The following is a 27208-nucleotide window of genomic DNA, read 5'->3' as shown; positions in this document are numbered from 1 at the left end:
CATATTGATCCCTGTGGCCCAGTCTCAGTGCCCAGCACAGAAGTGAACAGGAGCCAACAAGAGAGAGATGGACACACAGTGGGGGTCTGCAAACAGCATCACAGGTGGGGCAGTGGGATTTCTAGGGAGCAGACAGGCACTGTTTTGTTATTTTGGTGTCCCAGAGACCAACAGGCTATGTGGGGCATAGAGAAAGATGAAGCATTTTGGAAATAACCTCAGGAAATACTCTATCCTACTGAGCTGGAGGGATGAATTTAGATGGATGGGAGGTTAGATAAAGTAGGCACTGAAAGGAAAAGTGAAGGTGGGGCTTGTTTTCCCAGGTGTCAAGAACAGACATTTGGAACTTGAAGGATGTGCAGATGTATCGGGCACTTGGCAACTTCAACTGCAATGCTATTCAGGGTTTGCTTTTTTCATTAAATGCGAAATTCAATAGTTAACCAAGCAAGCAGTTTTATTCTTATCATTTATAACATTCAAAGCAGATTATCATAATAAAACAATTCTGTAAAATGTAATGTATTTTATTGACACTTCCCATGGAAGGAGTCCCCCTTCCTGGCCTTTCCCCACCACTTCCAGCGCCCGAAACAGCCTTCTTGTCAAAAGGCGGCAGCTCTTTCACGCTGCCCTGCAGGCAGGAGAAACTCAGCAGGAAGACGTTTCAGTCACCACACTTATTTTCTTGTTCCTACAGCCGATAATCTTCAGGTCTGAAAGACAAAATCAAAATTTATTTTTTCACGAATCATTATTTCCTTTTCTCCTGCCTGATGAAGGAAGATTTATTTTTCCATTTTAAAATGAAAGCAACAGTTCACCAAGATAAATATTGTATCTACATCTTTGAAAAACACTTTTAAGGCCAAATCATCACAAAGTAGAACAGTTAAGTGACAATTCCCAAGTTCTTTTTGAGAGTATAAATATAGATCCCCCCTTATGTCTATGTATGAATGTATTTAGTAACTTAAAAATGTGAATTCAATTTCTCAAAAGCCCTTTTAATAGAAAGGATTATATATAAAGATACGGATCTACCTAATAATGGCAAAATCTGAGTAATTAACCTATTTGTATTATCATATGCTAAATTTAATTTTCATTGTAATATACAAAATAAATTTTATAAACATTATCCATTTGATATTTTAATTGTACATTTATTATACACATGTAAGTGGTCTTTTCTTCACTTATGTATTTGTAGGATTAATCATACCTGAAAGTTGCTTCCAGTAGTAAGCTAAAGAACACTTTCAGAGAAACGTTAAATAGGGAATTATAAAATGTGTCCTGCTACCTTTTACACATAGTAGTTTATTTGTAGGTATTAAGCTGCTACGGAATTTTTGAAAGGAATTTAGAATAAGTAAACTAAAAAGGTATTTTTGAAACTGCTATAAAAATATTCAAACTTGAATTCTTTTAAGAACTAGATGAACCGTTTGCCCTGAAAAAACTTATTTTGTCCCTTTCTACATTTATAGCATGTTTTCTTAAATAAACATACAAGAGACCAGATAGCCCAGCTGTAAGACCAAGAGTCTAGTAACTAAGTAAATGAACTACGTTACAACTTAAAATTATTTAACTCTGAGGAACACAGGCACTGATCTGGGAAACTAACCAAATATACTTCACCACTTCGTCATTCTAGAACAAGAGACACTGCAGTGCTTTGTCGCTATTTTTGAAATCTCTTTTCAAATGTAAAAACTGCATCCAAAGTCTGGGAACTAACAGTCTGAAATGACAGCTGAGAGGGGCTCCAGAGTGTACCCTTCTACTCTTCATATGACTCAGTACAATCAAAGTTCCCAGTCAGGAGACACCAGGGCAACGATTTATTCTCCCGTCCAGCTGGCTCACATAATTACAAAAGGGCGGTGGTGATGCCCTTGGAAAGAAATCTTCTAAGATTTCTAACACGAAGTCCTAACAAGAAGTCTCTGCAATTCCCCTCAATAAAATTACATGTGCTTTAGTCACAGTCTGGTTGTTTTCACACCAAAAGGTAATTTACTAACAATGACATAACAAAAGTACCTTTTAATGGAATTTAGAAGTTAAATAAGAAATGTGTATGGAGGGGTCAACTGTCACGTAAAAAATGCTGACAGTGACCTGAAGGCAATAAACCTCAATTTTGTTTCAAGGTGTTTTGCAGGAAGCGAGGAGGATGAAGATGAGGGCTCTGTTAAGGCTGCAGCAGTGATGAGTGAGAAGAAAGGACAGGGGCAGGGTTTAAGAAGCACAGAAGTAACATGTCAGGAGAAAGGGTGGGAAGGGGCCAGGGAGATGATGCAGGAGGAGCTTCTGGAAAAGGACAGTGCAAGGATGATGCTAACGTTCAGCTTGAAGAACTCAGTGAGCGGCAACACTGCTTGTATTTTCAGGAGAGGGAATCTAGGCCGGAGAACAGAGTCCGAAGGGAAGGATCTTGGTTCTGAATGATCGTCTGGACGTGGCAGGCAGCTAGTAACTAGGATTTGGAGTTTAGGAGAAATGGGGTGAAGGGGAAGCCATCTGAGGGTCTCTAACACAGATTCTTTCTTATCCCACTTGCACATGTGGCCCTAGTTACGAATCACTAGCCCTCCACTGCTTTGTCAAATTTGAACACCTTGGAATTCAATACAGAGCCCTCCTTCCCATGGCCCCAGTTCTCCCTTCTGTCATGCTTTCCCACAACCTGTCCCTCTATGTTCTGTTCACATTACACTACTTGCTTCTGCCCAGATAAACTTTCACAGCTCTGGGCTTGGGTACTTGAAATTTTCTCCGCTTGGAATATTTCTTATCTTTGCTTAATTCTTCAAAATCCACCCCCAAAATCACATGTCCTGGGAAGCCCTCCACAGCTCTTCCTTTCTAACTTAGGCAGGGCTCTTCTCGCTGAGATTGCCAGAGAACTTCACGCGTACTTCTATTACAGTGTTTCTCAAATTATACTTGCCCTCACTTACGTAAATAACAATGCTGAGTGCTTACTAGATGCCATGAAGTAATACTAACTACCTCACATGCACTATCTCATATTATCCTCCCACCTACATTGTGAGAAAGACACTGGTATCAACCCCAATTGACAGTTCTTAAAACTGACATTCAGGGGAGCTGAGTGACTTGTCTAAGGATACACAGCTAGGAAGTGGATGGTAGTGATCTAGAGTAGACCTTCTGACTCCCGTGCTTGCAAGCACCACTCTATTCTACATAACTCTTATTAGGCTGTTGGTTCCTTTGAAGGCAGAGTCCCAGCACAATTCATCCTATAATTTCAGCAATTAGCACAGTATCCTGCATGTAGTGGATGCATGTAAGATATTTATCATTTTAAGTGACTGCCTTGAAAATGCCACTTTGTTTGCAAACTCATCCTTTCCTCATTGGGGTCTTTTGCAGATGGTTAATTTGCTCCCCAGGGAGAAAAACAGTATTATGGCCAAGAGACTAGATACTTCAGATGTTCGCCTAGCTAGAAACATCAACTCACGCTGGAAGCAATTAAAAAATATTACATGGCTTCAGGAGGTACCCCTGTAGGGAAAAGTGAGGTTTTTACACTAAATATGGTTCTATGGTTCTCTCCACACAAATGAAAGCAGGCACACACGCAGCACACTTGGACTGCTTATTCCCTTCCGCTAAAAGAAGGCAATCCAAGATAACATGAGAAAGGGGAGGGGAGGGCTACGTCCTTGAGTGCTTCTCAAACTTCAGTGGGTGTACAAGTCGTCTGGGCTCTTGTAAAGATGCAGATTTTGATTCAGGTAGTCTGTAAAGGGGCTCATGATGCTTCATTTTTAACACGTTCCCATGGGATGCAATGCTGGTCCACGGACCACACATTGACTAGCAAGGGTTCACCTCAGACCTCCGACAGAGCTATTCATAAGACAGAGGAGATGGCTATTTGAAGATGTTGAAGAAGCAAAAGAAGCACTTTTAGTAAAATTCTACAACTATACTGTGCCTGACAGAAGGTAACATACTTGCACATTAGCTAGAGATGATTCGAATTGCTATTTAGTGTCCTTCTGGCTCTTTCCCCACCAGAGGACTCATTAACAGGCAGCTTCATGCTTTTCTGATACATCAGTAATTTTAAATTATGATGAACATCTACAGAGGCTAGATACTAAAATTCCTCTGGCATCTATCATTAAAGAGACATTAAACTGTAGCTTTAGTAACTGAGTAGATGTCACTGTATTTAGGTTCTTTAAAATTTGCTAATCTACAGACAGCAATATTACATTTAATCAGAATGAATTCTCAGATTATGCTGCTTACATATTTATCCTATTTTATGTTTATATCTACATAATCTCTTTACTAGATTAAATAATTTTTAAAAGCAAGAAATCTGGCACCAAGAAATCTGGTATATTGCTTTTCCGACTATATAGATGCTTAAATGTTGTTTGAAACTTTAATGAACTTTAATAAGATGGCTTGATCTTTTGCCAGATGGATGATGGGTGAATTTATAGTCTACATTTGCTATAGTTCTTTGTCACTGTTTCATTGCAAACAAATCATGAAGTTTTAAAATAGACAATAATATTATATAAGTTTAATTTATTTATAAATAGTAACAGTTTTCATTTTAGAATAGTGTTTAGAATCTCAGGAAAACTCTGAAGACACATTTCAAATGCTATTATAGAAAGCTAATACCTATTCATTTTTTAAAAGAAATTTAATCCTTGATAGAAATATAACTTATCTTTTAATAAAATTAGCATGATCTTTTCTTTATATGTAATATAAAGCATCCAAAATTGGGTTTATCAGGGTTGCACTAAGTCACAGACTGTTGAGAAAAAGTTCTATTTTAGTTATAGTTATTAAGCAAGATTTAAATAAGCAAAGACCAATATACATGATTTAGCACACTCCATGAATTGAAAGTCCATTCCTCTTTCAGGGAGATAAGATTCCACTCATTCATTCACTCGTTCAGCACAGATTCCTGAGTGTCAAGTCCAGCAGTGGGCATGTGGGACATCGCAATGAGCAAGACAAAGTCTTGTCTTTAGAGAGTGCATTTTGTAACAGAAGAACACACACATACACACACACTTTGATCTCTGAAGTGAAAGCTAGAAGTCTGAAGCTTTCATACACATGCTTAGGGTATACTTGGGAGATTAAAGAATCTTCAAAGAATTAGCCCACAGAAGACTTTCTTTAATTCATTTTCTAAACTGCTAAATTTTCATAACTATTAAATGTTCTACAGCAACAATTCATTTTGCACTTAATACTTGTCACCAACAGAAAACTTTATCTTTGAAAAATAATGCCACTTTTTTGATGAGGGAACAGAACTTACAAAAAAGGCTTGTATGAGCTATAGAAAGTATTCTGTGGTGCTTGTGATTGTTCAAAAACGTTAAAACCATACTACATCTCACATAATTCTCTATTTTCTATGGCAAATCCTTTACCATAGACATCCTTATGCAAAATGTTGCCTGCCACTCATTAGATTAAACAAACACAACACTGCCACTCATTAAAATGAAACAAACATCTCAAAAATGCAAAGATTCAAGTTCAGAACACAAAAATGACAGAGGCCAACACATCTACATCATCTTGAAATGGGGATATTTCTATAAAAGAATCTTTGGCTTCAGGAAAAATCTTCTCAGAGATCTTAGTTTTCATTATGAAATGGTAGAAAAATACATTTGGTTTGTGAATAAAATTAAACATAAAGCTATAAAACACATGGTTTATGTCACAGTTCAATTACAGACACTTAATATTCTTCATCCCATCAAGATGAAGTTATTTTCCAAGGGAAAAATAGCATTCAAAAGTTCTGCTGTAAATCCATGAAATTAAGCATAATTTAAGTGTAGTAAATCTCAAAAATATTTTATTCTCCCTTAGACTTTGTCTTTTTACTCCTAAGTAATACTTCTCAGTATAATGCTTACACCAACAAAACATTTAAAAGACTAGAGTAAACTTTGGATAGTGGAATAATGTTATTTAAGAAATATAAAAGACCAGGTTGATCGAATTTTAAGTCATTTCCACCGTAAGAATGGAATTATTTAGAAGAAACCATTCCAGGATATCTGCTCACATCACATATCCCCTGAACTAAAGATGCCAGCTGTACTGGTAACAGTGAGGCAGAGCAAGGGCGCTTCTGTATGAATTCCCCCAGGCACTGCATCACCAGCCTGAGCAAAAAAGTTCAACAGTGCTTTTTTAAAACACTAAACTCACAAGACTGTTAAAATTTTTTTAATCAATTTTTTTTCTCAATTAAGGTGAACAGGAATTATTGTTACTTTGTTAATTCATAAGCTCTACTGGTTAGGAAATGTAAATAATTTGGTTTTGGTTGTTCAAATAGAGATTGCTTTTTATTTCAGCAACCAGTCCTAATTTGTTCATCTCCAAAAGAACAGTATAGTGTAGAATGCTTAATTTGAGCAAAATTCAAGATTGGAAATACTGAGGTCTATGATTTAAGCCAATGCTGAGCTGGTTGAAATGATGGAAAAGTTGGAACGCACACTTGCTCCCCAAGTCCAGCTAATAACTTCTGACTGTGAAGAGTAGCAAATTAAGTTAAATCTTATAGGAAAATGCCCCATGACTAGACTAGCGTACAACTATGGAAAATCTTGAAGATATCCAGATCCCATTTCCTTATGGGTTTTGAAAAGGTAAAAATCCTTCTCCACTGTCTGTAAGTCTCTGATTTGAAGCACATTTAATAAAGGCATAGAGAAAATGATTTTTTTTCAGGGTATTCATTTAACCAAAACTGAAAATCTGCAGGTTAGGGGTGGGGTGGGCGGTGAACAGCTTTTACATCAGAGGGCAAGCACAGAGCTGAAACCCTTGCTTTCACATAGAGCTACAGACTAGCCAGGATGCTCACCCTTTCCCAGGGCTACCATTCCTGGCACCTATTTTCATTTTACAGAGCTGGGTGAATTAACTATTAAATTCCCTAAATCTACTCCTACTTTCAGCAAAGACAATTTCAGAGCCAATCACGGTTGTCTTCATGTCTCCTCTTTTTCATCCTCGCCGCCCTCTCTCTTTGCAGGCACACTTCTAATAGCACACTCTGAGTATTAAACCAGGAACGTAGGTTTTCATCATAAACATCTGTTTTCAAGCATTTACTGATGCTGAAACTTTCCACACTTACTTTATCTATTGAGGTGAGGGTTATGTTTAAAATAAAGCATTACTGATTTAACGAGTTAGGAATAAAAAAATACATTTCTTTTTTGGTTTTGTTTCATCACTCTGTGGATAACGTGAAGCAATTCAAGTTGAAATTTTCCACATACCTCGTTTTTCCTAAGAAAAGCTCTCCTACAGAATTTTGTAAAAATGAAAATTAAAAATAAGTTTCAAACGCACCAAGTTTTATTTTTACCCTACATAATGAAGAATCCTCATTACGATGACAGCAATTATAGTTTCCATGATTAGTGTGGTTTTGTAATGTGTTGGCAAAACTGCAATGATTACGAAAGTAATTATTGATAGTATTAAAATAAACTGACCATTTGAAAGCTACAATCTCAGGCAACTGAATTATGAAGAAGAGACAGACAGCATTGCTGTTCTTCCTTTGAGAAACGTTCTGAAATATTCTAAGTGCACACTGTACAATCACCACTTGCACACAGCAAATGCGCATTTCCTTTGTACCATCAAGAAACACAAAATACAAGGGGGGGAGGGTGTAGCTCAAGTGGTAGAGTACTTGCTTAAAATGCATGAGGTCCTGGGTTCAATCCCCAGTACCTCCTCTAAAAATAAACCTAGTTACCTCCCCCCACCAAAATAAAATAATTAAATAATACAATAATAAATAAAAACATAAAGCTAAAAAAAAAAAGTGCCTACAAATCGATGTGAAAGAAACACAAAATACAATTTCATAACATATTCTGACACAATTTATGTATCCAAGAGATGTAAAAAAAGACTAACACACCAAGTATACACACTAAGAAGTGAAGGGTAGAGACAAAACTTCTCATATGAGAAAATGGATTTTAGTTATAAAATAAAATTTATAGTTTCCTTATAAATATCAGTGTCTTTCCTTCTGTCTACCATTGCTTTAAAAATAAACAACTAGCATAAGAAAATCTAAAGTATGCTGAAGTTAGCCCTGAGAGAATATAATTTTTGTGATGTAAAACAATGTAAATGAAATATACAAGATCTTATGGTAGCTCACAGAGAAAAAAATGTGACAATGAATATATATGTTCATGTATAACTGAAAAACTGTGCTCTACACTGGAATTTGACACAATGCTGTAAAATGATTATAAATCAATAAAAAATGTTAAAAAAAAATCCCAACAATGGTAGCTTTTAATTAAAACAATTTTGTCAATCACCTACTGGGTTCAAAGTTTAGTTTGACAATTATTACTGTTGCTCAAAAGCTTTTCATTTTGAACAGAAAAGCTAAAGAGCTTATAATGAACCAGATGCTAATAAATAACAGTTGCAATTATAAAATGTACATTTTTATGCTATATGTTAGGTTTTACTGCTAGAGAAACAAAAACCAAAGCAAGCTATTTTTGTGTCTATTTATTTATAGTGCAATCCAGGTACATCTGTTTCAGTCAAGTCTCTGCAGGTTCACCATCAGATTTATCTTGAATAAATTCCAATGACTACATCCAAAGGAATATTATACTCCTGGCTTCGCTATTTTGGGTGGAACAAAAGCATATTTTAAGTAGGTTCCTTCTCAAAAGGAGAAAAAAATTTTTTTCTCATAAAGGCAAATCTATTGGTAACGAGGAGTCCCATTGTCAAGGAACTGCCTTGCATGGTGCAGTCAAATATTTTAACTGTGATTCTAATGGATATAGTATTTTATACTAGAACTTTATTATATGGTAAACAACCAGGTAGTCACTAGTCACATGAGGCTACTGAAACATCAATTCAAATTACATACATAAAATTAAAAATTCAATTCCTCCGTCACACTAGCCACAGAGGAAGTACTCGAACTGCACGAGGCTAGTAGTTACTGTCTTAGACAATAGCTCAGATAGTCATTGTGGAAAGTTCTGTGAGATAGCCCTGAACTAAAGCATCATCTATTTCTTAAGCAATAAGTTTTTGGTTGATACCAAAATGCATATTTTCTCCTGGTCACATGCGTTCCAAGGTAAAAAAACAAACAAACAACTGTCAGCTCTAATATGCAGGAGAATAAAATATTGAATAATTTATTTTAATAACTGGTACACCTATACCATTATATATCCTCAAATTTCAGGAAGTGTATACCCATGTTATTTTGAGAAAATAAATTAATGTATATTGTGTAGCTACTGGCTACTAGTGAGAAAAGAGCACAACTTTAATAAGCACTAAGGAAAGCCTGGTGTCCGTTGTATATTCCTGCCATAGGGAAACTTGGAATGAAAAGAAAGGGCAGGAAAATCCATTCCCTGAAAAGTAACTCAAAAATGTATCAAGTGGCTCTAAGTTTCTCTAAAAGGTTCCTTAAAAATAATTATAGAAAAGCCCTTTCTAATTGGATTAACATAATGAAGGCACTCAGTCACCCCTAATTTGTTTTAGATGAATGAGCAATCACTTGGTAAAATGATTAGTACTCTGTCACTCTAATAACGTTAAATATAATTTGTCGTGAATGGTTATTATATTATTATACTGCTTAATTTAACCTATTTAGAATACACTGTAAGATGTATGATATGTAACTCCACATGCATAATATGTGTTTGATCACATATCTGGCTAAACAGCACATATGGTTTTCCAGTTGAAAAAAAAAAAAAAAAGTACCACACCTGTCTTAGTTCATTGATGAGTTTCTATAAGACAATCAGATATGACATACTTATATTTACAGAATAAAATGTCATATCCTGCAGCCATTAAACATCATGCGTATGGGGAAAAAACCTTATAACTGGGAAAATATTCAGTGATATCGTATTTAGAGAAAACCATGTTTTCCAAATTTGTAAAATACACACAACACAAAAACAAACACAAAGAAGTAGGAAGTTAACACATCAAAATGTTAAGTAAGGGGAAATAAATTTACTTCCTTATGTTTGTATCTTATTTTCTACAATGAATGTTTAGTACTTTTTAAATCACAAGAAGTAAAATATTTTTTAATTGAATGCCTGAGTTTACAAAAAGTATCATGTTTGAAGTAAATGTTGTCTGTTATATTATGTGAATTCTTAGAAAGGATCGGTTCCAGGGTGGTAAATTTAAGCTAATAAAAGGTTTCTATAAATTAGGGATTAATTTCAATTTGTTGCAAATTTCACATCTCTTTTAAAGAATAACACCTTTCTAGAAAAATGTTCTGTATTTATGTGGGTTTAGTTTTAAGAATAAATATAAGTTCTATGTAGTTTAAGTAGGAAAAGGCACATTAGATATATTTTGAATAAATGACATGTAAATCTTTAAGAACAAGTTAATTAGAATTTCTTTACACTTTAGGAAAAATAAAATTTATCAAAGGAGTTCAGAAGCTTCATCTCTCAGATGCTTAAGTGGAGAATAACTGTAATTACCATAGCATTTGAAACAAACTTTAAAACTATTTATTTTCACAAACTACTGATTTATCTATATGATCTGGATAAAAATACAAATTTAAATAAAAAGAAATAAAAATTCTTAGGTTAGCCAAGAAGGCAAACTATTAAACAGACACCTAAAAAGGAACCAAGGAAAAGAGAAAAATACCCCACACTTAATTTAGTTGTTAGAATCAAATCTGGTCACATAATATATAGTTTCTGGTCAATAATTATGTCACTGTCAAGCAATCAAAACCAAAACATGAGAGAATAACAGAAAACACTTCCTCACTTTAGAGAATGTATCCTGATAATAAGCTGATAAAAATATCAGATACCATAAAATAAGTTTTTTCAAGTTTTCACAGTTTCTTAATCCCGCATTTGATATTAACTGAAAAGCAGCTGGTTAATTCAGATGATACAGTGAATGGAAACAAAAATAATAAAACCAAGTTTTCAAAGTTGGTCAATTTCATTAATTCTAACATGAAGAATTAGTATTAAATTGGAGAATTTTACTACCTTCACTTTACTAAAGACTATTTCTAGTTCCGTTTATAAAAGGTGATAAAAGGATATTCTACTTCATTTGTTCATTCAGTAAATACTTGCTGAGTGCCTACTTCATGAGCCAGTCGCTGTGCTCACTGCTAAACAAGACAATCTACAGGTCCCTCCTGGAGTCTAGTAAGGGAATGACATTAAACAGATAATCACACAAATATTTAATTACATGACAGTAAACACAGTAAAAGAAAAGGAAAGTGCACAACCGGACCCTATAAAGGAGGCCTAACCCAGCTCAAGGATTATAGGAAGGACTTCTGGAGGAAGTTACATTTAAATGCTTCATCACCTGTTTCTTCCAGGAATCTACCAAAAGGTATAGCATCTAGTATAAACTCAAGAAAAACTTGTAAAACTGAACTAAAAAATTGCTTTAATGTAATTTCTCCAGTGTGTTCCCCAGTGCTTATTATAATGTCTTAAACAGAAGAGGTAGGTAATATGTATTTACTGAATAAATAAATTAATGAATTAGTGTGTTTCTGTGGAAAGAACACAGGTTTTGAAATCAGATCCAGTTAGGTTCAAATCCAGGCTGTATTATAAACCAGCTGATTTTTGGTTTAGTATTAAAAATAGGGACAAAATATTTATCTTAATTGGCCTGTGAGAGAATTAGATACAAGGCACATAAACCACCTACCACAGTGCTGGGCAACTGTAAAGTGCTCAATAAGTGATCACTAATAATATTATTTTGCTCATTATTTGCAGATTTAGTAAAGGAGAACCTTTATACAAGTCAGCAAACTCAAAAAGATTTAAACAGAATACCCTAAAAAACGTCTCCTGTGTGGAAAGAGTGAACTTACATACACACACAATGAGAGTCAAAGATCAAATTCCCGGACATACTGGCAATTCTGGGGAAACTTAGATTTTCACAAACCTATCTGGCCAAAGAGCCAATCTAGCGATACAGATGTTCTGAGACAGTGGGTAGTATCCTGTGGGAAGATGAGCTGTATTTTGTAGATCCAGCAATGAGAATGTGTGGTTCCCTCTAGACTTACTGTGTAAATTCTGTAAACATTTCTAAGGTCCTATTACGTGAAGTACTGTTCTACACCCTGGGATGCAATGATGAACAAGATGCAGCCTTACGGAACAAGATGGTCTTACAGAACTAAATGTGGTCAGGAAGGAGCTACATGCCAGGTGCTATGGAAGACGACGGCTGGGTGCCTAGTTTAGTCTGGGTGCTTAGGTGAGCCTTCTTAAAGGAGACTGACATCTGAACTAAGGTCTAAAGAATAAGTAAGAGTTATCCCAGAGGATGAGGTGAGAGACACGTTGTTTTAGGCAGAAGTAATAATAGCAGAGCAAAGTCACGGAAGAGTTAAATTGCATAAAACGGGTGCCAATCTTAATCTGCTATCACTAGACCAGTACAGTGAAGTGACAAGAATTTGAGCTGAAGAGACAGGAAGGAGCCAGGCTATAAAGAGCCTGGCAGGCCAGGTAAAACAGCCTGGAAACAATTAGGTGGGAGCAGTATGTCAAATCCAAGCAGCTGTCTGGATCACAGGTAGGGGAAATCGTACACAGGGGACCAAAAAGTATTTTTTATTTTGTTTTTCTATTTGGATCAAGACTATCTGTAAGTATCCAGAATTAATGACTTTCACTAGATCATATTTTCAGCTTAGTGAAGCCATCTGGAAAATGGAGAATCTCTTTGTTTTAGGTAAGGACAATTCATTTTATCATTCCATGAGACTATAATCAATCCAAATTATGTCACCCCAAACGAAATATCTGACAATTATAGGCACCTATGAGCATCCTTGCACTTACCTAACAAAGTCTTAAGACTTAGAGACTTTTGGTTTGGTTCTACCATCTCCACCTAGAGTTTATTTGTAGGTAGAAGGTGCAAAGAGCATCCAAGGGAGTGGAAAAAAGTTCATTCTTCCCACCCTCAAGGATCTTATCATTTGGTTAAAACAGGAGACACTAAACTCAAGTTACAAAACAAAAACAAAAAACAAAAAAAAATACAAACAAAGATAGGAAAAAATGAAAGACTTACGGAGACCAAACTCTTGGGAAGGCCTCTATTTCTTCCTGTGTGTACTCATCTAGACGTCTGGGCACTTTTCGTGGTTGAGGAAGTTCTTCCACTAAATTCTTAAGAATATCTTCTGGTATGTCCTAAGTTAAATAAAAATTCAGGCTTAACTTAAAATAGATTCCTTAGTAATACATTAGCAATACTTAGTAAGTATTCACAACAAAAGAGCACAGGGAAATATACACAAAATGTTATGATAACTCACAGAGAAAAAAATGTGCCAATGAGTGTGTATATGTCCATGAATGACTGAAAAATTGTGCTGAACACTGGAATTTGACACATTGTAAAATGATTATAAATCAATAAAAAATGTTAAAAAAAAATAATGTAGGGCTAAACATAAAACAACAACAACAACAACAACAAAAGGATGTTTATAAAGTGAGGAAAACAATACAATCTTCAAATTAAAACTTTGTGAAAATTCCTGAGAAGTACATTAAATCAATGACATAAGTAAACTCATTACAATAATACATTTTATATTTTAATCTTGACAAACATTTCTGATGATAAATTAGACATCTTCAATTTTGACATCTATCTGGTCACTAAGTTCTACTTTTTCTAAATACTGTTTAATTTATTCCTATCCTTTCAACAGCAAAAAGGAACTCCCTTGGCTTATTCTCATGATTTTTCATCTCATGAGTGTATGTACAAGGTCTGTTGCTTCCAGTGCCACAACCTTTTTCAATTCATAATTCATGCTGTTGCCAAAAATAACTTGAAAATGAAAATCTGCTGGATCTTTGAGTCACTTAGCCAATAAGCATTTATTGCACTCCTTCTATGAACCAGAAATCACACTCAGTGCTGAGTATGTAAGGGAAAATAAGAAGATCATGGCTTCTAAAGGCTTGCAATTTTTAAAAATCACTCCTTAGCTAAAAATCTCTCAGGAGAAAGTTCTAACTCCTTAGCTAAACCAGGGTCCTCCCTCTTAGCCCACCTCTCCAACTTCATTTCTCCATATATCCCCCAGCCTTCTGACTCATCAGCCTCCTCATCCTTCATGCACTGGTCTACACTCAAATCCTGGTGCCTTTATTAATAATACTTCCTTTGCCCAAAACTACTTACTTTCCTCTGGGTATATAGCCAAATGTTCAGAAAAATAAAAGGAAAAGTAAAATAGGAAAAAGTCTGAATTTGGGTAATAAAAAGTAAACTCAAGAGGAAAGCATATATTTGAGAGATACCATAAAAGAAAGAATAGGAACTGGACTAAATAAAGGGAGTGATAAAGAATTAACATTTATATATGTGCTCATAGCACAGGACTAAGGGAAAGGGAACTTATTATGGATCTGGGTGATAAGTTAATTTTGGAGACTATCAAAATCATAGTAAGATACTAACATGGAAGTGTCTTAAGGGGTATTTCCACAGGGATAGTATATATAAGTCCCTCTTTTCACTTTAGTGTGTTCCCATTAAAAAAAAAAAAAAGGATTATTATACAGCAAATTAGTTGTCTGCAGAGAACAACAGTGTAATTGAGAATCAAATATCTAGGCAAGGACAGGGCATCAAAAAGTCATTGTGTTAACCAATCAATATGTCTTAAGAATCAAAATACAATTTAAAGATATCTTAAAGGGGGGAGGGTATAGCTCAAGTGGTAGAGCGCATGCTTAGCATGCACAAGGTCCTGGGTTCAATCCCCAGTACCTCCTCTAAGAAATAAATAAATAAATCTAATTACCCCCCCCACCAAAAAAAAAAAAAAGCTTTAAAGAAACACTGAGCTCTACTGCACTATAAGTATATTTTAAAATGTAATATGGCAAAATTTTAAAAATACTTTTAAAAATTTAAAATGACTTTTTAAAATTATGGTTTGGATATGTTGGGTCACTATCAACATATACAAACATAATAAATTCTACTGACAATGTTTCTTCACTGAAAAGCATTTTAAAAATATTTAAATTCCCTTCCCCAGTATATTCAAATATACAAGTATTATTACACAGAATCAGAACATGCAGAGGATGCTTGGAAATATGAAATATTGTTAAGGGGACCTTATTTTTTATTTACTAAAGAAGTCTATCTGCCAGTTTGGTATTCTGAACATTTATGAATATTTCACACTTCCTTGGGAAGCCATTAAAAAAAATCCTTACAAATTTGCATGGACAGTTTCAAAAGTTGCCAACTGTTCACTCAGCAAGAGAGTTTGAAACATAGTGGGTTCCTGGTAAATGTCTGCTGAATTGAATAGAATTTTGACTGAAATGAACTTACCAAATTTCACCACTATTAAAGGAATCCACTGGGAGAATGGACAAAATCAATGTAAAATTAGGAATGAAAGGTGCAGCTGGCCCTTAGGTGATGAGAGGGGAGTGCACTGCTAGGACACATAGGACATCACAGACAGAGGGCTACTCCTCCTAGGTTGAGAAATGTAACCTACCACACAGAAAAAGACAAATAGAAATTCAGACAAAATGAGGCAGCAGAGGAATACGTTCCAGGCAAAGAAACAAGACAGAATTCCACAAGAACAACTAAGTGATAGACAGGCAACCTAGCTGAGAAAGAGTTAAGGATAAGGACTGTGAGGACCAGGAGAGGAATGGATGCACGGAGCGAGAAGTTAGAAGTTTTTAGCAAAGAGATAGAAAACATAAAGAACAACCAGAGTCGAAGAACACAATAACTGAAATGATTAATACATTAGAAAGAACCAAGGGTAGACTAAATGAGGCAGAAGAATGGATGAGTGAGCCAGAAGACAGAGTAGTGGAACTTACTACTGCAGAACAGAAAAATGAATAATAATAATAAAAAAGATGACATTTTAAGAGACTCTGGGACAACATGAAGCACACTAATATTTGCATCTTAAGGGTCCCAGAAAGAGAACAGAGGAAGAAAGGACCTGAGAAAATATTTGAAGAGGTAATAGCTGAAAACTTCCCTAACTTGGGAAAGGAAACACAGAGCCCTACACAGGATTAACCCATAGAGGAGCATGCAGAGGCACATAGTAACCAAACTGACAAAAATTAAAGATAATGAGAAAATATTAAAAGCAGCAAGAGAAAAGCAATAAACAACATACAAGGGAACTCCCATAAGGTTATCAGCTGATTTTTCAGCAGACATTCTGCAGGCCAGAAGGGAGTGACATGATGTAGAGTGATGAAAGGAAAAACCTACAACCAAGAATGTTCTACCCAGCAAGGCTCTCATTCAGATTTGACAGAGAAATCAAAAGCTTTACAGATAAGCAAAAGCTAAAAGAATTCATTAACACCAAACCAGCTTTACAACAAATGCTAAAGGAACTACTCCAGGTAGAAAAGAAAAGTCTACAACTAGAAAAAGAAAAAATATGAAATGGAAAAGCTCACCAGTAAAGGCAAACATACAGTAAAGGTAGGAAACCATCCATAAACTAATAGGGAAGTTCAAAGACAAAAGTAGTAAAATCATCTATATCCACAATAAGCAGTTAAAGGATACACAAAATGATTAGATGTAAAATATATCAAAACCAGTAATTGTGAGGGGAGGAGTGTATGAAAGATACTTAAAATGCATTTGAAATTAAGGGATCAGCAGCTTAAAACAATCATATATATATATATAGACTTCTATACCAAAACCTCCTGATAACCGCAAACCAAAAATCTATAACATATACACAAAAAAGAAAGAGGAATCCAAAAATAATGCTAAAGACAGTTATCAAATAACAAGAGAAGAGAACAAAAGAAAGGGGGGAAGAAAGGACCTACAAAAACAAATCCAAAACTATTATCTAAGTGGCAATAAGAACATATGTATTGATAGTTATCTTAAATGTAAATGGATTAACTGCTCCAACCAAAAGACACAGACTGGCTGAATGGATACAAAAATAAGACCCATATATATACTGTCTACAAGAGACCCACTTCAGAGCTACAGACACATACAGGCTGAATGTGAGGGGATGCAAATATCCCATGCAAATGGAAACCAAAAGAAAGCTGGAGTAGCAATACTTATATCAGACAAAACAGACTTTAAAATAAAGACTGTTACAAGAGACAAAGAAGGCCAGTACATAATGATCAAGGGATCAATCCAAGGAGAAGATATAATAATTGTAAATATACATGCACCCAACATAGGAGCACCTCAATATATAAGACAACTGTTAACAGACATAAAAGGAGAAGTCGACAGTAACACAATAACAGTTGGGACCTTAACCCCCCACTTACGTCAATGGACAGATCACCAGACAGACAATCAAGGAAATACAGGCCTTAAATGATGCATGAGACCAGATGAACTTAACTGACATCTATAGAGCATTCCCTCTGAAAACAACACAGTACACATTCTTCTCAGGTGCACGTGGAACTTTCTCTAGGATAGAGCACATGCTGGGCCACAAAGCATGCCTTGGTTAAACTTAAGAAAACTGAAATCATAACAAGCTAGGAGATTAGAAACCAACTACAAGAAAAACCCTGAAAAACCCACAAACATGTGGAGGCTAAACAATATCTTACTAAACAACCAATGGATCACTGAAGAAATCAAAGAGGAAATAAACTACCTAGAGACAAATGGAAATGAAAAGACAATGATCCAAAACCTATGGGATGCAGCAAAAGCAGTGCTAAGAGGGAAGTTTACAGGGATACAAGCTTACCTCAGGGAACAAGTCTCAAACAAATAATCTAACCTTATACCTAAAGCAACTAGAGAAAGAAGAACAAAGCAAAACCCAAAGTTAGTAGAATGAAAGAAATCATAAAGATCAGAGCAGAAATAAATGAAATAGAGACTAAAAAAGCAACAGAAAAGATCAATGAAACTAAATGACACCACAGAAATACAAAAGACTGTAAGAGACTATTATGAGCAACTATGTGCCAATAAAATGGACAACCTAGAAGAAATGGACAAATTCTTAGAAAGGTATAATCTCTCAGGACTGAACAAAGAACTAGAAAATTTGAACAGACCAATTACCAGTACTGAAACTGAATCAGTAATTAAAACTCCGAAAAGACAAAAGTACAGGACTAGATGGCTTCACAGATGAATTCTCTCAAACATTTAGAGAAGAGTTAACACCTAACCTGAAAACTTTTCCAAAAAATTACAGAGGAAGGAACACTTCCAAATGCATTCTATGAGGCCACCATCACCTTGATACCAAAACCAGACACAGATATCACAAAAAAGGGAAAATTACAGGCCAATATCACTGATGAACATAGATGCAAAAATTCTCAACAAAATACTAGCAAATTGACTCCAATAATATATTAAATGGATCATACACCATGATCAAGTGGGATTTATTTCAGGGATGCAAGGATTTTTCAATATCTGCAAATTGATCAGTGTAATACACACTAACAAACTGAAGAATAGAAACTACATGATAATCTCAGTAGATGCAGAAAAAACTTTTGATAAAATTCAACATCCATTTATGACAAAAACTCTCCAGAAAGTGGGCATAGAGGGAGCATACCTCAACATAATAAAGGCCATATATGACAAACCTACAGCTAACATCATACTCAACGGTGAAAAACTGAAAGCATTTCCTCTAAGATCAGGAACAAGACAAGGATGCCTTCTCTCAGCACTTTTATTCAACATAGTTTTGGAATTCTTAGCTACAGCAGTCAGAGAAGAAGAAATAAAAGAAATCCAAATTGGAAAAGATGTTTGCAGATGTTTGCAGATGACATGATACTCTATGTAGAAAACCCTAAAGATGCTACCAGAAAACTACTAGAGCTCAGCAAGGAATTCAGTAAAGTTTTAGGATACAAAATTAATACACAGATATCTGTTGCATTTCTATACATTTACAATAAACTATCAGAAAGAGAAATTAAGGAAGCAGTTCCATTTACCATTGCATCAAAAAGAATAAAATATCTGTGAATAAACTTACCTATGGAGACAAAGAACCTGTACTCTGAAAACTGTAAGATATTGATGAAAGAAATTGAAGACAACATAAAAAGATGGAAAGATATACCATGATCTTGGATTGGAAGAATCATATTGCTAAAATGGCCAAGGCAATCTACAGATTCAATCCAATCCTTATCAAATTATTAATGGCATTTTTCACAGAACTGGAACAAAAAATGTTAAAATTTGTATGGAGACACAAAAGACCCTAAACAGACAAAACAATCTTGAGAAAGAAGAATGGAGCTGGAGGAATTAGGCTCCCTGACTTGAGACGATACAACAAAGCTACAGTAATCAAAACAGTATGGTATGGGCACAAGACCAGACATATATACTAATAAAACAGGATAGAAAGTCCAGAAATAAACCCATGCATATACGGTCAATTAAGCTACAAGAAAGGAGGCAAGAATATACAATGGAGAAAAGACAGTCTTTTCAATAAGTGGTGCTGGGAAAACTGGACAGCTACATGTAAAAGGATGAAGTTAAAACATTCTCTAACACCAAATACAAAAATAAACTCAGAATGGATTAAAGATCTAAATGTAAGGCCAGATACTATAAAACTCCTAGAGGAAAACATAGGCAAAACACTCTTTGACGTAAATTGCAACAGTATTTTTTTTGGACCTATTTCCTAAAGTAATGGCAATAAAAACAAAAATAAACAAATGGGACCTAATTAAACTTACAAGCTTTCGCACAGCAAAAGAATTAACAAAATGAAAAGACAACCTATGGAATGGGAGAAAATATTTGCAAATGATGTGACCAACAAGAGATTAATTTCCAAAGTACATAAGCAGCTCACAGAGCTCAATGCCAAAAATCAAACAACCCAGTCAAAAAATGGGCAGATGATTTAAATAGACATTTCTCCAAAGGACATCCAGATGTCCAACAGGCACATGAAAAGATGCTCAACATCTCTAATTATTTGAGAAATGTAAATCAAAACTACAATGAGGTATCATCTCACACTGGTCAGAATAGCCATTATCAAAAAGTCTGCAAATAATAAATGCTGGAGAGGGTGTGGTGAAAAAGGAACTCTCCTACACTGTTGGTGGGAATGTAAATTGGTGCAGCCACTATGGAGAATAGTATGGAGTTTCCTTAAAAAAGTAAAAATAGACTTACCATATGATCCAGCAATTCCACTCCAGGGCATATATTTGGAGAAAACTCTAATTCAAAAATATACATGCGCCCCAATGTTCATAGCAGCACTTTTTATAACAGCCAAGATGTGGAAGTAATCTAAATGCCCATGGACAGATAAATAGGTAAGAAAAATGTGCTATATTTATATACAATGGAATACTACTTGGCCATAAAAAGGAATGAAACAACGCCATTTGCAGCAACATAGATGTACCTAGAGATTATCATACTTAGTGAAGTTAGTCAGAAAAAACAAATATCATATGCTATCACTTACATGTGGAATCTAAAAAAAAATGACACAAACAAACTTATTTACAGAACAGAAAGACTCAGAGACACAAAAAACAAATATAGTTACCAGGGGGATGGGGGAGGAAAGGATAAATTGGGAGTTTGGGATTGGCTGATACAAACTACTACGTACAGAATAGATAAACAACAAGGTCCTACTGCATAGCACAGGGAACTATATTTAATGGCTTGTAGTAACCTATAATGAAAAAGAATGTGTATATATATGTATAACTGAATCATTATGCTGTACACCAGAAACTAATACATTATACATCAAAATAAATAAATAAAGGTGATGATGCATAAAAAAAAAAAAAAAAAAAGAAAGGAAAAAGAAGAGCTTTTCCTTCTCCAGAAGGTGAAGGAAAATTATTACAAGTTAAAAATAAATTTTGGACTAACACTGTGGGCTCATAGAGTTTTGTTTTTTATTCAAGGTAATCTATCATTATGACCTTTCATTTCAAGTCTAACACAGTCCCACATTTGGTCAGTGGGCACCACTTCAAGCTGCCTCCTATGTTCTCTTGATGTATCTCCAATGGTTTTTGAGCACTGTCTTGGTTTCTGTTACTTATTACTTTACTATTATAAACAAGGCAGAAATAATAATCTTGTGCATGTGTATATTCCAAAATAACTTTGTTCTTTCTCTGCTCCTGACCTAGAATCAACCACTTCCCTAAGGAGAACCACATTCCTTTTAATAGGGAATGGCACTTATGAAACAAGATCTGGGCACTAGTTGTGCTTACTTCTCCTGGTATTTTTTTGGGTATATAAAATTTTAACATGATAAAAAAAAATTAAAGGAAAATAAAATAACCTAAAAGGTGTTCTCCAAAAATCTCATTCTCTTCCCTATTCCTTCTATTTTTCATGCCCATGATCTAGTAAGTAACGTACTTCATTTTCTCATTATTCTCCTTGTGTTTCTTAATGCAAAAAAGCAGATAGATAAATAAATATATGTGTAAACAGACACATGTATAAATGCATATAAAAGACAGTATGCTATCTATGTTTTTTCACTTTGGTTTTTTTCATTTAGCAGTATATCCTAGAAAGCATTACTTATCAAGTCACAACAATGTCATTCCTTTTTTATAACTGCATAGTACTCAATTGAACATATATAGCATAACTTAACCAATTTCCTATGAATAAGAAATAAGCATTTATTTCTATTACTTTACTATTACAGATAACATGGGAACAATAATCTTGTGTATGTATATCTTCAGGGTAAATTGCTATAAAAGAGATTGCTGGATCAAGCATGAATCTTCTTCTGTAGGTATTTTGTTAAATGTTACCTAATCCCAGGAGTCCTTGTGGGCTGCACTATTTTGTACTCCTACCAGCAATGCCTGGGTGACTGTTTCCCCATGGTCATGACAATAAAAGGTGTTGTCAAGCTTCTGAATACTCAGCAATCCATTTTTAGGGAAATGGGCTCACTTATTTCATAGACTAAAATTTAAGTAATTTACATTATACCTGGAAAAAAAAATACTATAATATTACTATTTTTTGTGTGCCTTTTAGAAGTTATAGTTCCTAAAAATATGTGAAAGTACAATCAGAAATAGGCGTTTTAAAATTCTTGTCATTTCATACCCAAGGTCATCTACCTTTCTATGATGATACTGCTCCCATACTTAATATCTCAGAGGTAAAATGAGTAGTGGAAAATTATTCTACTCATTCATACAAAGCAAAGGTAATAACTTAGCCACTTTGATAAAACCATCAATAATTTACTCATGCATTATTTAAGCTAACAACAGAACACACAAATATCTTGCACAGTTACTGTAACTTGACATTCTGGAATGAATTCTACATTATTTCTCTAGTAGGCACTATAAGGACAGTATTGACAGTGACTAGCACTTATGACGCCAGGGCTCAGTCTAAGACTCTATAAGGGTTATCTCATCTAATCCTTACAACAATCTTATAAAATAGGTACTACTATTACACCCATTTCACAGATGAGAATACAGAGATAATAATGACCATGAAATCAGTAAATGGTGGAGCAAGGATTCAAATCCAGACAGTGTGATTCCAGAGCCTGGATTCAACTATTTTATTATAGAATTTCTAGTGTTTCATTATATTATACTAGAGAGAAAAAGCTAAATACTTACATTAGTATAAGAGTTATAAGCAACAATGTTTATTTTTTTCCAAGTACTATTTAGTTGAACAAATTCTAAGTGGAATAAGTATTCTAAGGTTAAATCATGGGAAACAATTAACAATCAAACCTAGGTTATTAATCCACGATTCATAGAAGCAACAGGTCACATAAAAACTAAACTAAATTCGTATTTTTTTTATAGTTCATGAAATTATCATGGAACACCCTCAATTTAACAGGGGCTCTAATTATAGTTCCCTGTTTCAAAGAAAGCAGATATTAAAATGAAAACATAGAACTTATAGCCTTTTGATTTTTAGTCCAATGATGGCTCACTTTATGATTTAAAATAGAAGCAACTGTTATTATAGTGTGTTCACCATAAAAGGCAAAAAAAATTTCAGAAGTTAACAAAGTTACTGAAAATAACTACAGTAATTATTTTAAGATAACAAAATATTTAATTGAAAATTTAGGTAAGCACCATCAATGACTTACTTACTTCATCTGGGAAAAGATGTAACCTCTGCATCAGAGTTCTTCTGTGAAGGTTTTTTGGCAACATGCCATAAATGGCTAGTTTCACAATCTGAAAAACAGACACACTGGGAACTCAGTAAGAAAAAGGTGACATGGGATATAAACAGAATTAGAGATAGTGATGAAAAGGAGTGGGCTAAGACTCAAGATGAATATGAAAGGCATGAAACTGAGATCACTTATCTAATAAGTGGTGGTGCTGGAATTCAAACCAGGCAAGCTTACTCCCAGAACAGACACACGGTACCTGCAATCACACCTATGTTTCTCTCTGTAACTCATCAAGAAGACAAAGTCCATTCTCCCTACCATACCCATTCCAAGGTGGCAAACTACCCTTTCCATGAGTTACCTTTCCTCTTTTAAGGTTATCCTCATTGTTGGCCTGAATGTGGTCTTATCTATGTTTTGTCAAGAAGGCCACACAGTGTCACCTTGTGGTCCATAATTTCCCTGGGGCCTCCTGGTATATAGTGTATACAAATACACTGCAAGCTCTTTGTAAAACTATTAGACATTTGGAGTGTAAAACTGATTTTTATCATCTGTACTTATATTTCAAGGATGTAATTTGGCATATATTAAACTAAATCCACTAAAACAATACATGTTAGAATTAGGCTGCACTATAAGAGGATTTCCTAATCTTTTTATTTTCTCATCAAGTCAGACGACAAAACTTTATTACACACAAAAGCTCACAGCCTCACATATAAATTTCCCATTTATTTCCTATGTTAGTGCTGTTAAGACTTTATGTTCTGGAGACTTTATTTAAATATAGACTTACATTGTTAAAATTAAAAGCAATTAGAAATTCAGTTTCTGAATCACATAAGCCACATTCCAAGTGTTCAACTGCAACATGTGGCGAGTGGTTACTATATTTGACAGTGCAAAGAAAATTTCCATCATAGCAGAAATTTCTGTTGGCCAGCACTGACACTAGTCTTTAAAATTTTTAATGTTTTAAAGTCTTAAGTAGAAACTGACAATGTCAGAACTAGTCAGCATCTTGTCTGGATAAGTAAGTCATTATATCCTCTGAGTATCATCCTAATAGCAATTTTATTGTATAGCATGGTTACTTAGCATTTGGTCTTCATGTTCTTTAAAAATTTAGTTGTATTTATTTAAATTAATAAATTGGCATTTTAAAAGTGTGCCCTATTAAAAAATGCAAACGTAACGCTCAAATTAGAGAAAGCTGGAAAGTATGAAAAGGTTACGAGCTGCCAGGAGAGAGAGAAGTCAACAGGCATACAAACATATAACCCAAAATAAACGTGACACAACGCGCACATGCAATAAGTAATTCTAGCTGCATAGACTTAAGCAAAAACTCTAAGGAATTCAGAAAGTGAGAAAGCTAGAAGAGAATAAGGTTAAGAAACAATAAGGATCTTCTTCATATAATCTGTAACTTAGGAAACATGATACTTGTTTCACACAAAATAACTTTATAAACCACAGAAGGGAAAATAAAGATAAGGAAAGATCCATATTAGAAGGAAAATGTAAGGACACAGAAATTCCTAAGGAAACTAAAACGCATGACAGAAATAAAGGATGTAAAGAAAGGGCTCACTCAATATATTTGAGTTTAGAATTAATGATCTGTGTAATTATAAAAATATATTGAAATATTTAAAAACCTACTAATAACTATTTAAATCTATTAATTAATGTACCTTACAAGTAATATTCCAAGATTGTACTAATCAGAAGGATGCATTATGAAACAAATTCCCTTACAAGTAACATATACCAAGTACTGATTAGCAAATTACGTCTGCTGGCAGAAGACCTACTATTCCAGAAAAACACTTACTGTTTGAATTGGAAGTAAAATAACTGACCTTTTCCATAACAAGCCATTCTTTTTCAAAACATAAAGTCAAAATAAAGATTTAAAGAAAAATTGAGAGCTTTTAATGAGGTAATAATTCAAACAGATTTAACTCAAAATATTTTCAAGGCCTTCATCAGATATTTTGTAATGCATTTCATCTTTGTTCATAAAAAAATAATAATTTGAAACAATTTCTACATCAAATTTTCTTAACATCAAAAGTTGGACTATACTGCCTCCTAGTGTACAGTTAGCATACCTGAATAAACTGGAAATTAATTTTAAAAATATTTCAAAATATTTATAAAGTAAATTTCTGTTTACTATGCTTAAAGAAATGCAAGAGGGAACCAAAGTATGACAAAGGAACAGAAGACTATCAAAACTGACCAGCAAACTTGAAAAAGAAAGGAACAATAGAAGCTTCAAGAAAATGAAAAAAATACAATAACTGAAATTAGGAACTCAATAAAAAGGTTAATCAGATCAGACATTGGTGAAAAGATAATCAGAGAACTAGAACATAGATCTAAGGAAATTAATGGCAATGCAGCAGAGACAGGGAGACATAAAATATAAAAGAGAGGTAGTGAATCATGCACAATAAAATGAGGCAGTCTACTATATGTATAACCAGAATTCCAAAGAGAAAGAACAGAGAATAAAGGGAGCCAGTATTAGAAGATATGTATAAGAGCTGATAAATTTTCAGAACAGAAGACACCAATCCTCAGGCAAGATAAATAACAAAATTCAAAGAAACATAAAAACCAAAGCCAAATGAAACATATAAAAATGAAAGCCAAACAAAATATCTTAAAAGTATTCAGAAAGAAAAGCCAGAATATAGATAAAGAAGCAAAGTGACATCTGACATCAACAGCAATAATGAAATTAAAATATATTTTAATAATAGCTTCAAATAGCCAAGAGAAAAAAATTGTTATTCTAAAATTGCATATATAAGCAAAACTATCTTTCAAGTATGAAAGTAAAAATATAGTTTCAGACAAAAAAAGTAGAAGTTCACTATTCAGAGAATGTTACAATAGGAATGTCAACAAAAAGTACTTCAAGGAGAAGGACATTGATCCTAGTTACAAGAAGGGACTGTAAGCAAAGATCATCAAAAAAAAATCAGTAACAGTATAAAACAATAACAAGAATGTTGAATTGGAAGCGTTCTTAAAAATCTTGAACAGAGAAAATAATATAGATTGCGAGGGAGAATAGGGATTAAAAAATCTTCTGGGGGCCTTGATTTAATTTTGAGAAAAGTAAAAATATTGATTAATCTTAGACTTCTAATAAACAAACTCAATCCAAAAGAAGGCAAGAAAGGAGAGAAAAAAATAAAATCTAGCTCAGTAAAGTTTAAACTGTAAGATGATATATGAAGCAAAAATAAAAATAATAAAAAGGTTGATACAGCTATATTAATAAATAGACCTCAAGGTAAAAAGCATTATTGGAGATAAAGCGAGTCAATACATACTAATCAATTCTTTAGGAAGATTATAATTCCAAACTTAAATTTATGTAACACTAAATCTTCAAAACATATGAAGCAACAACTGACAGAACTACAAGGAAAAATTAATAAATCCACAACTGAGATTTGAACATTATTCTTTCAGGTCATCAACAAATCAAGTGAACAACAACAATAAAAAAGTCAGTGAGAATATAAGATTGGAACAACACAGCATATTTGATATAATGGAAATATGAACATATATACATACATACATCTATCACCCCAAAACATTTTCAGCAATCATATATTCTAGGTGATCATGCAGATGTCAGGAAATGAAAAGACAAAATACATACAAAGAAACAAATCAAATCTTTGACTAAATATAAAACATATTAAATAGCAATTAGAAAAGATACAGAATTGAACGATAATGAAATAATACTTATCAAAACTTGTGTGATATTGTTATAGTGAAGAATTTATAGCCTTGAATGCTAGCTAGCTA

At 34.1% G+C, this 27208-nt stretch overlaps 1 protein-coding gene and 1 non-coding gene across 3 annotated transcripts in view; one reads left to right on the top strand and one right to left on the bottom strand.

Moving 5' to 3' along the window:
* Nucleotides 1-442: 442 nt before the first annotated feature.
* MRPL13 (mitochondrial ribosomal protein L13) overlaps nucleotides 443-27208 on the bottom strand; it is a 38790-nt gene continuing 12024 nt past the window's right edge. For both annotated transcript variants that reach the window (XM_010990994.3, XM_031439560.2), the window contains exons 5-7: nucleotides 23334-23420; nucleotides 13219-13340; nucleotides 443-719 (exon numbers count right to left, since the gene is read on the bottom strand). In XM_010990994.3, the coding sequence (XP_010989296.1) occupies nucleotides 698-719; nucleotides 13219-13340; nucleotides 23334-23420 (231 nt within the window). In that variant the 3' untranslated portion in view covers nucleotides 443-697. The remainder of the gene's footprint in view (nucleotides 720-13218; nucleotides 13341-23333; nucleotides 23421-27208) is intronic.
* On the top strand, nucleotides 7741-7814 carry TRNAF-AAA (transfer RNA phenylalanine (anticodon AAA)). The gene has a single exon. It is a non-coding gene; the product is annotated as a tRNA-Phe (tRNA).

The sequence above is a fragment of the Camelus dromedarius genome, chromosome 20 (assembly GCF_036321535.1).
Source record: "Camelus dromedarius isolate mCamDro1 chromosome 20, mCamDro1.pat, whole genome shotgun sequence".
Taxonomy (NCBI): Eukaryota; Metazoa; Chordata; class Mammalia; order Artiodactyla; family Camelidae; genus Camelus; species Camelus dromedarius.
Note: the sequence above shows the minus strand (reverse complement) of the source record. Positions and strands in the feature narration are given on the sequence as shown.